The 13,799-nt window shown below is 54.0% G+C and overlaps 1 protein-coding gene across 1 annotated transcript in view; it reads left to right on the forward strand.

Moving 5' to 3' along the window:
* Positions 1-13,799, forward strand: part of LOC102011357 (death-inducer obliterator 1-like) — a 31,565-nt gene that overhangs the window by 14,662 nt on the left and 3,104 nt on the right. The window contains exons 6-13 of the mRNA XM_013507433.1: positions 158-371; positions 5,677-6,112; positions 6,282-6,435; positions 8,564-8,693; positions 9,828-10,006; positions 10,587-10,676; positions 11,508-11,775; positions 12,648-12,736. Of these exons, the coding sequence (XP_013362887.1) occupies positions 158-371; positions 5,677-6,112; positions 6,282-6,435; positions 8,564-8,693; positions 9,828-10,006; positions 10,587-10,676; positions 11,508-11,775; positions 12,648-12,736 (1,560 nt within the window). The remainder of the gene's footprint in view (positions 1-157; positions 372-5,676; positions 6,113-6,281; positions 6,436-8,563; positions 8,694-9,827; positions 10,007-10,586; positions 10,677-11,507; positions 11,776-12,647; positions 12,737-13,799) is intronic.

Here is a 13,799-nt window from a genome sequence, read left to right on the forward strand (position 1 = left end):
TGTGCAGACTTGGCCACGTGAGCAGCTGAGCACCAGCCAGGGTTGGGGAGGTGTCTGAGGGTGACCCGAATGGAGTGTCATGACATGAACTGCTGAGTGGGAGGCAGCAGTGGTGACGTTTCTCACCTTAACCACGGGGCTCTCACTGATTATCCAGGCAGGGATTACAGTGTGCTCTGTGCACAAGAGGCCAGCTCCAGAGGAAACTGAAAACCCAGCGAAGAAGGTGATGGCGACCCCTTCTAGGGGGAACGAGATGGGGAAAGAGGCGGCCGGCGAGAGCAGCACACCCTCCTGGGCCCGCGACCACAAGGCCAGCGCCATGGTGCCAGAGAAGACTGCTGCTCCCTCCCCCCCACACTGGGGTAAATGTAGGTGTCCCCCTGATGTGAGCCTCTGGGCACCACACACACTGTCTGGATAGACACGGGGTGATCAGGATGGGCAGTCCAGGCTGTGTTTTAGTGCAGTGTGGACACCGATCACCATCAGCTGGAAGTGGATGCCAGTGTCCTGGGCTGCTCCAGAGCCTGGCTTTCCGTCCCTTGCCTGTGACTCTCCCTCCCGGCGTTTCCCAAAGAGCTGTACAAGACTCACTGTGGATGCTCCCGGTGGTGCAGTTCTTACTGTCCAGCTGCATGCAGGGCCAGGCTCTGGCGAGCACTGGTGTTATCTCCAGCACAACTGCGTCCTCCGGTGTCAGCCCCAGTCCCGGGTTCCCCACTGTTCACACAGCACTTTATCACGGCCCTGCACAGAACCTGAGCTTTTCCACGTTACTGCTTTGCACAAATACCCCGCTCCCTCGCCGTGCTGCAGGCATCTCTGTGCGAGTCAGTCTTGCCTCAGAGAGCTGCGGTACAACTCTTAGAAGCCCCCAGAGTTTTTGACTTGACAGCAGACACTGGGTTCACGTGGACGTCACATGCTACACACCGCTCATTGGACAATGAAATCTTGAAGGACACTTGCTGCTGCCCCACAGGCCGCAGAGTGAGTGGTGTGGCCTCCTCCGCACAGAGAGCAGCGTCCTTGCTGCAGGGAGGGTGGCGGGCTGGTGTCAAGGGTTCAGGGTCCCGGCTCCTGTGCAGTGTTCAGGCTGCGACCCTGGCCCAGGTTTCCAGTGAGTGAAATGAAGACACTTCAGGTTGATGTGTGAATCCCTGGTTTAGATCACGCAACGTGGCTCTGTCCTTGTTTTCCTGTCTCCTGGTCCCAACATAACCCTAGCTATGGGGATGAGGATCCCTAGGAGGGCACATCTCTGTCCTGTGAATGCTCTCAGACCAGGTTTTATTCATGCTCTCTCCCCCGCTCTAGTGCGTTTTCTCCGGTTTCGGTGAACCACCAGGTTACGTAGCCGTATATTCCAAACGTGTGCCCTGTTTCCTTTCCCCTTTTCTCAGCCTGCTCAGTGCCCTGGGGGAGGGGCTGATGCAGGTCTGTGCCAGATGTCACGTGCTTAGGACTTTGAATCCCTCGAAGCCCAAGACCAGAAATGGAGTCACAAGTAATTTGAATGAACCAGCTGCCGCACCTTGATGGCCCTCTATACAATAGCTGCACCTCTGCAGACCTGACAAATGCACCAAGAAGCGAGCACTGCCTCTGCGGGCAGAGGGCAGCCACTGCCTAATGTGGGCCTAATGTGTAAGCTGTCACAGCCACGTAACACTGCAAGGAGGAAGCGTGGAGGGTTTGACCGCAACCAGGGTACCTGTGGGATGGGCTTCAGCTGGGTCACCCCCCTGTGCGAGCAGGGGTGAAAACCACCCCTGAAACTCCAAGGGGTCACTCAGGAGAACCTGCGTGCTGGAGAGAAGGCATGTCGGAGAAGTTGAGAATGATGGATTCTACAATCACTGTGTCACTTTCGGGGAGCCAAGGGACATCCCAGAGGAAGCCTGCTGCTCTGCACAGAGGTGGGAGGTTCTCACCTTCTGCACAGTGGGTCCTCAGCTCACAGGCTCCCCTGGCAGGAAGTCAGGACACACAACAAGTGAACAATTTTCCCAGCACACGCACATCCCTAAAAATTGGGCATCCAGACAGTGGCGTGCATAAGAGACATACTTGGAGCTGCTGGTTCCGAAGTTTCCCTGTTGCCCCAGAAATGTCTTGCTAAACACTGACTGGGAGGACGGTAAGGAGATTGGTAAAGCAATCCTGGGGTGGCAGGGCACGTGCCCCAGAACCCCATGGGCAGGTGGGATGGGCAGCACCCACAGATGCCTCCTCAGCTGCCTGCAGACTCACTTGGGCTGGGCGGGGGTGGCTGGTGAGGTCAGAGGAAGCTGACTCTGGCCACGTCCAGCCCACTTTCTCGGGAGCTGAGCCAGCTCCAGCTCCAGCTCCACGAGTCCGAGTGAGAAAAACCACATGGCAGAGCGGCTGCCACAGCTCCTCACGGGGCCTCGTCTGGGTCCCGCACCCAGGGCCCTGGGCCCCTTCAGGGTGGAGGCAGGTGAGCGGGGACCTCGCTGCACAGGAGGCCCTGCGGCTCCTTCCGCTCACCGGGTGTGTGATTCCCACACGGCTGTGCCTCGAGTTCCCTCCTCACCCCGCGTACTAGGGTGTCTGTGCGAGTTTATAGTTGTGGTAACAGCTTGGACTTCTCCCGAGGCCACAGCACCCCTCTCTGGCCTTTCATCCTTACTCCTTCAAGGGTTTTGTCTGCTGCTCCCGTCCCATGACTGGTAAGGCATGAAGTGGGCCAAACATTTTGTTTTGTAAAAGATTCCTGGTTTATTGGGGTTTTTCAGTGAGGTTCCACTCTAGAAACAATCCATGGTGATCGGACCCCCTAAGTGGGGATGTGAACACATTTAACATGGGGAGGCATTCGGTATCACTGTGGTGATGAAAAGGGAAAATGGCACAGACGTGTGGGGCCGGGTCCCGGGGGTTTGCTGTGCCTCTAACCCAGGTGAAGCATTTCCTCAGTGATGCACACACCGCAGAGACAGCCCCAGTGGTGTGGGGAACCACAGTGCCAAGAGCACAGGTTTCCATGGGGAACTAAGAGTGTGGGCCCGGAGCACAGGTGATTGAAATCTTGAGGAACAAATCCCTATAGTACCTACCTGGGGAAACTGTAACCTGGGAGTGTGAATACTCTAATCTAGAAATCTGAATGAGGATTGGAAGTTGTGTTTTACCACCTGGTTGAGCCATTTTTCCGTCTCGTCAGGAGATATCTATGCATGTGAAATCAAAGTGGAAGCAGACAAATTTGAATCTCTACTCATAAAGGACTAACCTTGGCAGATGTTTCTTTTTTTTTTGGCAGATGTTTCCATATTTTTTGGGGGGGGGTCAGATGTTTCTCAATGTGACGTATCACTGGCTTTTTCTTGGTTGTCACCTGTGACATTTTGATATTTTAAGGCGCTTGCTATGTAATTGAGGGTGGTCTTGACCTGCTCATGTAGCCCAGACTGGCTATATTCCTGCCTCAGCCTCCACACCCAGCTTAAAGAATTTTAAGTAAGTTGAAAGAAAATACCCTGCTGTTCATAAACCTGGGCCACCTGTCTGTGAACGTGAAAGGGCCTGCCGAGCCCCACAGCCCAGCCCTGCCACACGCTCAGGCAGCAGCTGCCTGCCTGCTGGTCTGTGCCTCCCTGGGAGCAAGTTATGGGGAAGTTTCTCTTAGTTCACCTACTCTCAGTGACCTTCCTGTACACTTTTGAAGCTGGGAGTCTGTTACTCCTTGGAGGCCAACCCTCCAGGAAAATTGCATGCCATTGCTGATGTCATGTGGTGCAAAGGTCCCCTCTGGAGATGCCGGCTCTAATTCCTCTGTGTCGTACCCACGTTTCCGGTATATTTGTGTGAACTCGTACAATACTGAGCACTTTGTGTGTGTGTATGTTACCAATCGCCATACATGTCCTATACTGATATTCTTAGCTTCCAGAAGTTAAGGAAGCAAACTGAAAAGGATGTTTGCTCCTTCATTTGTTTCGCTTACGGCCGGGCGAATTTCTCTCATCATTGTGAAGGAGGAGTTTGGCTGCAGTGCTTTTTACCAGTTTGACTGCTCGTAAGGGGAGACCCTGGGCAGGATGGGGCTGTATCTCTGGGTTGCATCCCCACTTCCGGCGGCCCTGCCCTCTGTCCTGGTGCAGTTTATATCTGGGCAGTTGTGTGGGTTCTGCCCAAAGGAGCACACGCCCCTGACTTCCAGAGGCTGCATTTTCTGCGCCTCTGCTCCTGTGGCCTGTGATACCTTCGGTGACCAGCCCCTCGGCTTTCCAGTGTGATTATCACTTGAGGCTGACCCTGATTATCACTTGAGGCTGACCCTGTGTTCAGCAGTCTGCAGTGATGGGCTGGGCCCCGACGATGGGATTTCTACACAGGCAGACCTGGCAGCAAGGGTTTCATGGGGCAAGCCCTAGCCTTTTCCTGACACGTGGTGGACTGGCCACATGTGAGAGAGGCTGGTGGGCACAGTCCCTGCAGACACAACCATGTCTGTGCCCAGGCTGGGCTGTGTCCTCAGGTCCCCCAACCACTCTGGAGCAGTTTATTGGCTCAGGCCTCCCTTGCAGAGAGGATGTCCACTCTTTGCTGAGTCTGCCCCTCTCTGGAAATGGTCACAGGGAACAGTGATCAGGGAGCAATCACTGACTTGGAATCCTGGGTCACACTGCAAGGGTCACTGCAGTACCTGTTGATACCATGCAGGGTTTCAGGGCTCAGAGCCACGGGGTGCTGGAAGGAAGCCTCCTGAGAGGACGCTCTTCTGCATGGGTGTCAGGGAGACACCCAGGCACTGCTGGCAACTTCTGTAGCCCCTGCTCCGGAGCCCCCCTGATCTCTCTCTCTCTGGACTCCTGCCCAGTGTGCACCCTTGGGGACAGGCGCCATCTATCCGCACAGCCAGGATGGCAGGCTGCCCTACCTTGTGTGCTCACACCGCATTTCAAGGGGGATCTGTCCCGATACAGGTGGGGTTTTGTTCCAGCTGGGAGTTTTTGCCTGTTTTCTGTTGAGATTTTGGTGACCACTCTTGTTGGTTGAAAGCACCAGGTGGTCAGCTCCTCAGGCTGGGAAAATTTCAGGTCCAGAGTTGTGCGTGTGGACATCTGTAGAGCACCCTCACCGTGCTCTCAGCATCTGCTTCTTGGTGTGAGACTATCATTTCCAAGAGACTCATCCAGAAGAACAGCGAGGTGACAGGTGACACCCATGCTGATGGGCCGCCGCCTGCAGGGCCCTCGGGCTGGGTGTGAATGGGAGAAGGACTTGTCCATTGTCCTTCTCTGCAATTTTGAAATTTACATTTTAACAAATTGTCTTTGAGTTCCTCATAAAAAGTGCTATTCTAAAGCTACCTGTTTATGATTAGCTGAAATTTCTCCTTTAGTTGCATAGCTTAGTGAAGAATGGGGTCCTAGATAATTAGCTTGCTGGTTGAGACAAAGGTTTAAAGGAAGTGTATGATCCAGCCCTTTTCTTCATGGAAGAGAGCACAGTCACTGTCATAGATGCTGCTGACAGCCCTTGCTTACCCTTTTGTAAATGTTAAGACTTAAATGCTCATGTGAATGCAGCACAGTAATGCCGAGGACGTGCTTGTGAGGTTTCTGGTGAGTTGCTGCGATGTCAGCTTGCAGCACACACTGTGGACCCTCATCTCACTCAGCATCCCTGTGCTCTGCTCTGCAGCCCCGAAGGACCACAAGAGAGTGGACAGAGCAGTGGGTGCAGCCTCAGCCCCAGAGAACACAGCACTTCCGGGCTCCTCGGCATGCAGACAACCTCCATCCAGAAGTCTCCTTCCGAAGAAGCCTCATCCTTTCGCCAACATGGCAGGAGCCAATCCAGCCATTAAAAAGTCACCTTCGGGCTTCAGGGGCCCCATCCCCAAGAGGCCCTGGCTCTGGGAGGCCCCAGCAGGCATCTCAGCAGCCAGGCAGGAGGGACCAATGCCGGTTCCTCTGGCGAGGGAGTCCAAACAGCCGCCGTGCTCTGCAGTTCTGCCTGGAGCTGAGAGGAGACCGGGGGTGACTTCAGTCCCCACAGCTTCTGCAGCCCCTGGACGCCTCAAGGTGGCGAGTCCCGCCCTGTCACAGCCAGAGTCCCGAATTCACCCAAATACAAGGTGCTCCTTGGAGGAGATTCTGTGGGAAGGGTGGGCCATTCTACGATGTGCTGTGTGGAGGGGGCGCCTTCCACCCACAGTGCACTTCATGACTGTCTCGCTCTTTGCAAACCCCAACAACTGCAAATGCAGGTGGTTGATCCGGCCCCTTTCCTGTTCTGTCCACCAGTGAAAGTGGTGACTCAGGCATGACTGAAAGCGAGGCCGGAAGAGCCACCCTCCACCTTGAGAAGGAGATGTTTAGCTTGTCCCAAGTTACATATAGTCGCCACAGGAGGAAGTGCCGCAGCATCACTTTCCACCTCGAGGATCCCGGACATCAGGTGTGTGCGTCAGGCCGGAGTGGACCTGATGCAGCAGCAGTGAGCACCAGGTCTCAGCCAGCTGAGGTTCACACAGTACGCCCAACACCCACGGGAGACATTTGTGTCCTCCCGTTCAGGATCCTTTGCTCTCCTCCTCCCTGGGTTTCCCGTGGATCTCGTTGGCACCTGCTCCTCTTCACTAGATCAGACCAAACAGCGCCGCAATCCCATGACCGCCACTGGCTGGCTTCTCCATAAAGTCGGAGCTCTGGATCCCAGTGTGCACACCACCCAGCTCCACACCACCTTACCTGCTCATTTTCTTACGTCCTCCAGCTGAGGCTTCTGTTCCATGCTGTGGGCCATGCCTTGCAGTTCTCAGCCTCAGCTCGGAGGGTGGAAGGGATGAGCCCCCAGCCTGGCCCGGCCCGGCCCTCACATCTCCTGCCCTGGGCTGTTTTCTAGGGTTCTCTCCTTCAGCTCTGAGTCCTGCCCTATGTTTTATTTATGTATCTTTTGCAAGCCATAAGACTAATTAAAGTGAAACAGTCTCATAATGTTCCATGTCATACATTTCAACAAACATGAGCCAAACACAGCAGACATAAGTCCAAGTCTGGACATGTTCTCAAAATAAAAGATTTAAGAAAAAAACCCATTGTCATGTGGCACCATGTGAAAATCAGAATACGGGATCAATGCACTGGGATTTCTTTTGCGCTCTGTGCTTTCTAATTATCACCCCGTGGTCATGGAGCCAGCCTTAGATGACATCTCCCGTCCCATGAGCCTGTTTGGTATCACAGTACTCCTTGTGATGCACTCAGAACTCATACTGAACAATGACGTGGGTGGTTTTGGCAGGTGAGCTTTTCAACTTGTCTCTCAAGTCTTTGTCCACGAGAAACAAGATGACGCAGAAGTGCTACTTGTCTGTGCTTTAGGACCAGGCTCAAAGGTGCTGGCTGCACCTCGCATGGTCAGCGAGGCCTGGCGGAGGGGCTGGATCTTATCCTACTTTCTTCCTAAGACCCTCTTTGACTTGTCTCCCACCTTGAGTCTCGGATTTGTTTCCGGAGGCTGCTGGGTGTTCAGCACAGTCCATGCAGCGTAGCCGTGAAGTCAGCTCTTGGCTGGGGCAGGCTGGTGCTTTGTCCTGAGAGTCTCCTGGGGAGCTGGACGGGGCCCTGCAGGGTGTGGCCAAGTACTGCCCTCTGCAGGGCTTAGGGTCTGTGACTGTGGCCCTTGCCCTCTGACAGGACTCGTGCTGCTTTGCTTACATACATCGTTGCAAATTAGCAAATAATTGTCCACTTTCCAGTAGTGATGGGAGGGTGGTTGTTCATAGGGGCTCTTCATCGAGTCACGTGTAAGGAAATCTCCCTAAAGGAACTGGTGAGGATGGCGCCAGAGGAACTTAGGTCTAAAGAGCTTTCCATGTGGGAAGAGGCCGACAAAATCTGTGACGGCAGATGGCAAATGGTAGCTTGAGTCCCTGGAGGCTCAGCTGTTGAGAATTACCTGCTCCTTGCAGGGGGATGTGTTTTGTGCTTAGAACTCAGGGTTTAAGGCTTTGATTTTGTGTTTATCATTTTAGGGGATCAGGTCCCAACATAAAGGGCAGAATGACAGTAAGAATGGTCCATGAATGGTACCATGAGGCCGAGCGTGGTGTTGCACGCTTGTAATCCCAGCACTTGGGAGACTGAAGCAGGCAGATCCAAGAGTTTGAGGCCAGCCTGGGCTACAAAGTGAGTTCAAGGCCAACCTGAGCTGCACAGTGAAACCCTGTGTCAAAAAGACAAAAAAAGAAAAGGTGCCATGAAGCCAGGCACGATTCCTGAGGCAGAGGTTCCCCCACTGATATGAGACTGGGATGTGAGCATTGCAGATGTCAGTAATGGCGAGGAGAGTGAGAGCAACCCCTTCCAAGCGCTTGCAGGGCCTCAGTGATGAGGTGAAACACTGAGCTGGAAACCGGTACATGTGGACGTCCAGCTGTGCTGGCTCCCAGCCCCTGCAACCAGTAATCCCCCTTTTCCAGGGGTTCTTATTTCAGGAGAGTGTGCTTCCCGTGTGCAGTCACTTGGACGTGATTTGGAAAGGGAATGACCTGGTCCTTTTTTTCCTTTTCTTTGAGGAGCAGCAGAAATCAGTACGCACTGTCCATGTGCCAAGCACAGCGCCTCTCCCTGCTGCCCCTAGCAGCAGATTGAAGGATTTGACGATTCAGCACCGGGCTCACCTCTTTGATCTAAGTTGTAAAGTTTGTACAGGTGAGCGCAGTCTGGCATGCATTTTGGAAATCAAAGAACACGTGATTGTGTTTAAAATCACTGATCCTCCTAAAAGCGATTGTACTCAGGCCTGGAGGAAACAAACAAAAATGATGAAGTGGTTTTCTGCAGTTTGCCCTTCCTTCATCCCGTGCTTTCAATGCCTATAAGAAGTCACTGCCTACTCACCAGAGAGCTGTGAAGGTGCTGGATTTCTCACTGACTCTGTCTTCAAATTCCTCAGGTCAGGTTCCATCAGAAGATGAACCAGCTCCTAAGAAACAAAGAGTATCACCTTCTGCCAAGAAAGAAGACTTAAGGTTCAAGCTGGGAAGCTCTCCACCTGATCCAGTGCCTCGCTTGTCCGGTGGAGCATCTGCAGTGGTTCTGCCCAAAGATGCCTCAGAGCCACATGTGGAAAGGGCCTCTGGTCCAAGGCCAGAGAGAATGTGTGTCCCTGGGCCTCCAGGGGACAGATGTGCCGGGCCCTCCCCACTGGAAGGCCTCTCCAGCTGCCCCGCTGGGATGGTCACCACGGTCACAGTGTCCAGCCACGACCACAGGGCTGCTGTGAGCAGGACCTGCACTGGTGCAGCCTCTGCTGCAAGCCACCCGGATGGCGCCCACACAGTCGAAGCCAGACCAGACCAGCTCAAGCCCGCTTCATCCTGTGTGACACTGCCCAAGTCCACACTGACTAAACCGTCCTCGTCCCCAGAGCCGAGACATTTGTCAGCTCCCCCATCACCGAGTGTCAGGTGGGTACTGGGGTGGGGTCTGAGTTGGCCCGGATCCTGTTGTTTCTTTGAGATGAACCGGGGGAAGGTGGCGATGAAATACTTCAAGTCTGAAATTCACGCCAGAGTCCAGTTCACTCCCTTTGGCTCCAAATGCTCACTTCCTAGGCACCTAATTATCATGTTGAAGGGACAAATGCTGCAAACTGAAATTGAAGTAATGTGACCGTCATGATTTGCTGACTCTTCAGCTTATTTTCCTTGGCCCAGTATCTAAATCATTAGGATTCAAATAACTTCATGCCCAGTAAGTTAGCACATGTACAGAGATTCCCCTCTGCTTGCAAACATGCTGTCTCCACCCTCTTCGGTTCCCAATGAACAACAAGATTGACAGTGTTTCCTGTGGTCTTGTTTTGCAGCATTTACGAGTCACGTGGCCCCCGAATAGCAGACCCGACCGTGTCTGCGTCTCACCTCAGCAGCCCTTGGAAAGGCCTCATTAACATGCAGAGTGTAGGCAAATTTGTCACTAAGGCGTATCCTGCCTCTGGGAGCTCTGCTTGTCTCAGCGAGGTGAGAACCGAGGGTGTGAGCACCTGCAAGCATCTCCCAGGGCACGTGCTGGGAGATGCTGCCTGTCACACACTCGCGCCCGGCTCTGCCCACCTGTCAGGGTGAAGCGGAAGGGGCTGCAGTGCGGCAGGGCTTACGTGTGAAGGGGCAGGAATTCGGAGAACCCAGGTGTCCTGGCTGTTTGAGCTGGGTTTGTCCTCACGTGTGCGCTCCCAGCTTTCAGCATGGCAGGGCTTCTGTCTTTCGGAAGGAACATACGGCACTCGCTGTGGCGGCTCGGCCAGGAGTAACTGCTCGGTCCTCGCTCATGCCCAAATCATTATTCTGTGCTCACAAAGCACAGAACCAAGGCATGGTGACTTCTGATGGTGCCCCTGCTGGGCACAGGTGGACATCAGGCCACCCTTGGGCAAGGTGACCCCTAACCCTTGCTGGTCAGCCACCCAGCTCAAACACAGCTCTTGCCTCTTTCCTTGAAACCGTTGAGTTTGGAGGGGTTTTGTGCCCTGAAGTTCCCAGTTACTCTCTAAGTGAGCGCTGTAGTTTCCCTGGTCATTTAGTCCAACTACTTCCTGTTTAGGACTTGCCAGATACAATTCACATCGGTGGGAGGATCGCTCCGAAGATAGTGTGGGATTATGTCGGCAAGCTCCAGTCTTCCGTGTCCAAGGTATCCGCGGCTTATAGGACATTATCTGTAATGGGGGGGAAAAGTATTTGTTTCAATTTGTGTTTTTATAGCCTCTCTTGTTGTTGGGCTAACACTTGAATTGTCTGTCTGGAGCTTACTATGGAGTAGTTAAATTTATAGTGATGCTCTGCCTCACAGTGTGTTTCAATATTATGGTGCTAGGAATCTGCTTCTGACTTCATATAATAATGTGTGCACATTTGGTCTTAGTAAAAACACGGACCTGCATCTCACTTTCTCCTGTCAGCAGGAGAAGGGGGCTGAGGAGGTGGTTGGGCTCAGCTGCTCCCCTGAGCGCTTGGACTGGGTTTGTCTCCCTGGGAACCCGAAGACTGAGCTGGGGCTGGGGTCCTGGGCACGGGGTTCCCTCGGGAAGGTGCTGGGGTTTGCATCCAGCTCATGGGAAGGATGATTATCTCAGCCCTCCTGCTTGGGTTCACACTGTGAGGAAGAGGCAGCTGATGCCCCTTGTGGGTCTCGGTCCCTGTGTGTGGAGAACAGCTGCTCTGTGGGGGATGCTGCTGACTGTCCCTGCACACAGAGGCCCTCACCGCTACCAGAGCCCTGTGAGACCCAGGCAGAGGGAAGGAGTGTGGAGAGCTTTGTGCTGAGATCGAGATTTTACTGTGAAAGCCTGAAGCCTGAGCCCGTGTTTCCTTTATACTTCTTTACGTTCACACGCTGGACCAGGAGACTGGGAAATCACGGTCAGAGCCACTAGGATGTTCTGTTTGGAGGCTCAGGCGCAGCCTCACGGGTGCCGGTTGTTGGCAGCCCAGGTGAAGGCTCTGCCCGTGCTGTGTCTTGCAGGAGCTCTATCTGATCTGCTTTCAGCCTGCGACGCAGGAGGAAGAGGGCGTCTACATGTCTCTCTACTCCTATCTCAGCAGCTGTGGCCGCTTTGGGGTCGTAGCTAACACCAACAGGGGAGTCAAGGACCTCTACCTGATCCCACTGAGTGCCGAGGACCCTGTGCCACCTGCTCTCTTGCCCTTTGTGGGTCCAGGTGAGTGCCCGCCTTCTGGGAGGTCATTAGACACGTCTGTCCACGTGGCCTCCCCATGGACAAGGAGGCCTGGTGAGACGTCATGGCAGATTCGCTGCACCGCCAACTGGGACCTTCCATGAAGCAGCACTAAGAAAGTGAGGTAGCAGGGTATGACAGGGCTTCCTGCCCTCTGCAGTGTGGGGACATGGCCCTCAGGGTCCATGGATGAGTGGGAAATGGCCTTGGAAGCTTTAGAAAGAGGGAGAAGGCCCACTGCTCTCATCAAGCCTCAGACCCACCAGCAGGCTCAGAGCAGCCAGGGAGGGCAAGGTGCGCTCATCCATGCGAGCCACTGCTGTTCAGGCGGATGGCACAAGGCTCCTGCCTGGCCAGGAGTGAGCCGTCACTGCACAGCCGCTCCCCGCTGAGGATCCTCTCACAGGGGTGATTCTTGGGGACAGTAACATCTCTCAAAGGACTACTGCAGACCTGCCACTAAAGCTTGCATAACTGCTATGTGCTTGCTCATTTCTGCAGAAAGTGCAGTGTAAAGCATTCTTTATGAATTAACCTCAAGCACATTCCAGACTTGTCCTGAGTTGGGGTGATTCCAAGCCAGTTCTGGGCCCTTGGACCAGAGCTGTTTCTAGTTCCAGGGAAGGAGATATGACTTCAGTTGGAATCAGCCTTCAGGGTCTGAACGGAAGTGGCTCCTTGGCCACGACATCCCCAGAGGATGGGTCTTAGCTCAAAACTGGTGTGAGTCACATGATGAGCGTTCTTTAAAGGGTGGTGTGTCCTGCAGGTGGTGGCTCACAGTCAGAAGCACTCATGTGCAGCCTAGACCCCTGATGGTGAACCTTTCAGAGCTTTCGGTGATGCAAACAGCCTGGTGTAGCACGTGTGCCAATCACCGCCACTGCCCTAGACCCTGCCCCTCGGTGCTTGGTTCCTGTCACCAGGTCTCCGAAGAGCTCCCGCTGCCGCTGGGCAGAGCTCTCGGAACTCCCAGTGCCGCTCGTGCTGCCCCGATCCAGCTGGGCTCCTCTGGGTGTGAGAGCCTTTCCTTGCCCTGGGTAGCAGAGCAGGGGGCGGGACATCATGCTTCCTGGGCTTGACCGGTGGGGTTCCCTGGTCCTAGGAGGCATGGAAATCTACCTAGAGGGCTAGAAGGCAGGGCGCATCCTTGCTGTAACAAGTGTGCTGTTCCGTCACTGTGCGTGTTTGTCCTGCCCCAGAAGGAAGCCTCTTCAGAGCATCATGATGCAGCCTCCACAGCTAGGAAGATGGGGTGCACAGGAGTGGGGTGCTCTCGGCAACAGGCTCCACTTGCTTAGGGCTGGACATGCAGCCATGGAGCACTGTACCATGTTTCTTCTCCTTGCCAGAGCTGAGGCCAAACTCCTAAGGGACTCTTGTTGTCTTGCTGCTGCCATGGTCCTCACCCGAGCCCACTGTGCTAGCTGGAAACTTGAGATTCACAGGCTCCTTTTCCTCCTGATAGCCCAAGGCTTGCAATTGTTTTATAACTACTTCTGCTCAAGAAAAAGCCAGAGGTGTTTAGACTCTCATTCCAAGTGCTGCTCTATTTACTAAATGATACAGTCCTCTCAATATTTCTGTTGAGGAATAAATGGCCACAGGTGTCCCCACCTTCCCAAGAAAGTCTGCAGTTGTGGAGCTGGGATGGGAGAGCCTGAGTGATCTGTACCAGCAGAGGGCATTGCTTCTGTGTTGCTTGACCAAATAACCCCTAGCCCCTGCAGAGGGCCCAGGTCCCTGCAACTTGGAGCTAGGGCCGGCTGATCCTTTTCTTCACAGCTGCATTACTTCCACTGACGATGCCGCCTCTAGGGCTGGAGAACACTGAGGCTCACGTGTCACACACATCATGAAGTTGGTGGTTCAGGGCCTGGTCTTTTGCAATCAGCTGCTCAACTGTTGGTTTGCTTTTGCCCCCAGCATCTCTGCCTCTACCTCCTAAACATTTCCCACCCCAGTCCTAGTAGCTTTTATTTCTTTTTTTTTTTTTTTTTTTTTTTTTCCTCCGGTACCGGGAACCGAACTCACGACCTTGCGCTTGCCAGTCAGGCGCTTTTGCCGCTGAGCTAAAT

Source organism: Chinchilla lanigera, unplaced genomic scaffold (genome assembly GCF_000276665.1).
Source record: "Chinchilla lanigera isolate Chin_1 unplaced genomic scaffold, ChiLan1.0 scaffold00127, whole genome shotgun sequence".
Taxonomy (NCBI): domain Eukaryota; kingdom Metazoa; phylum Chordata; class Mammalia; order Rodentia; family Chinchillidae; genus Chinchilla; species Chinchilla lanigera.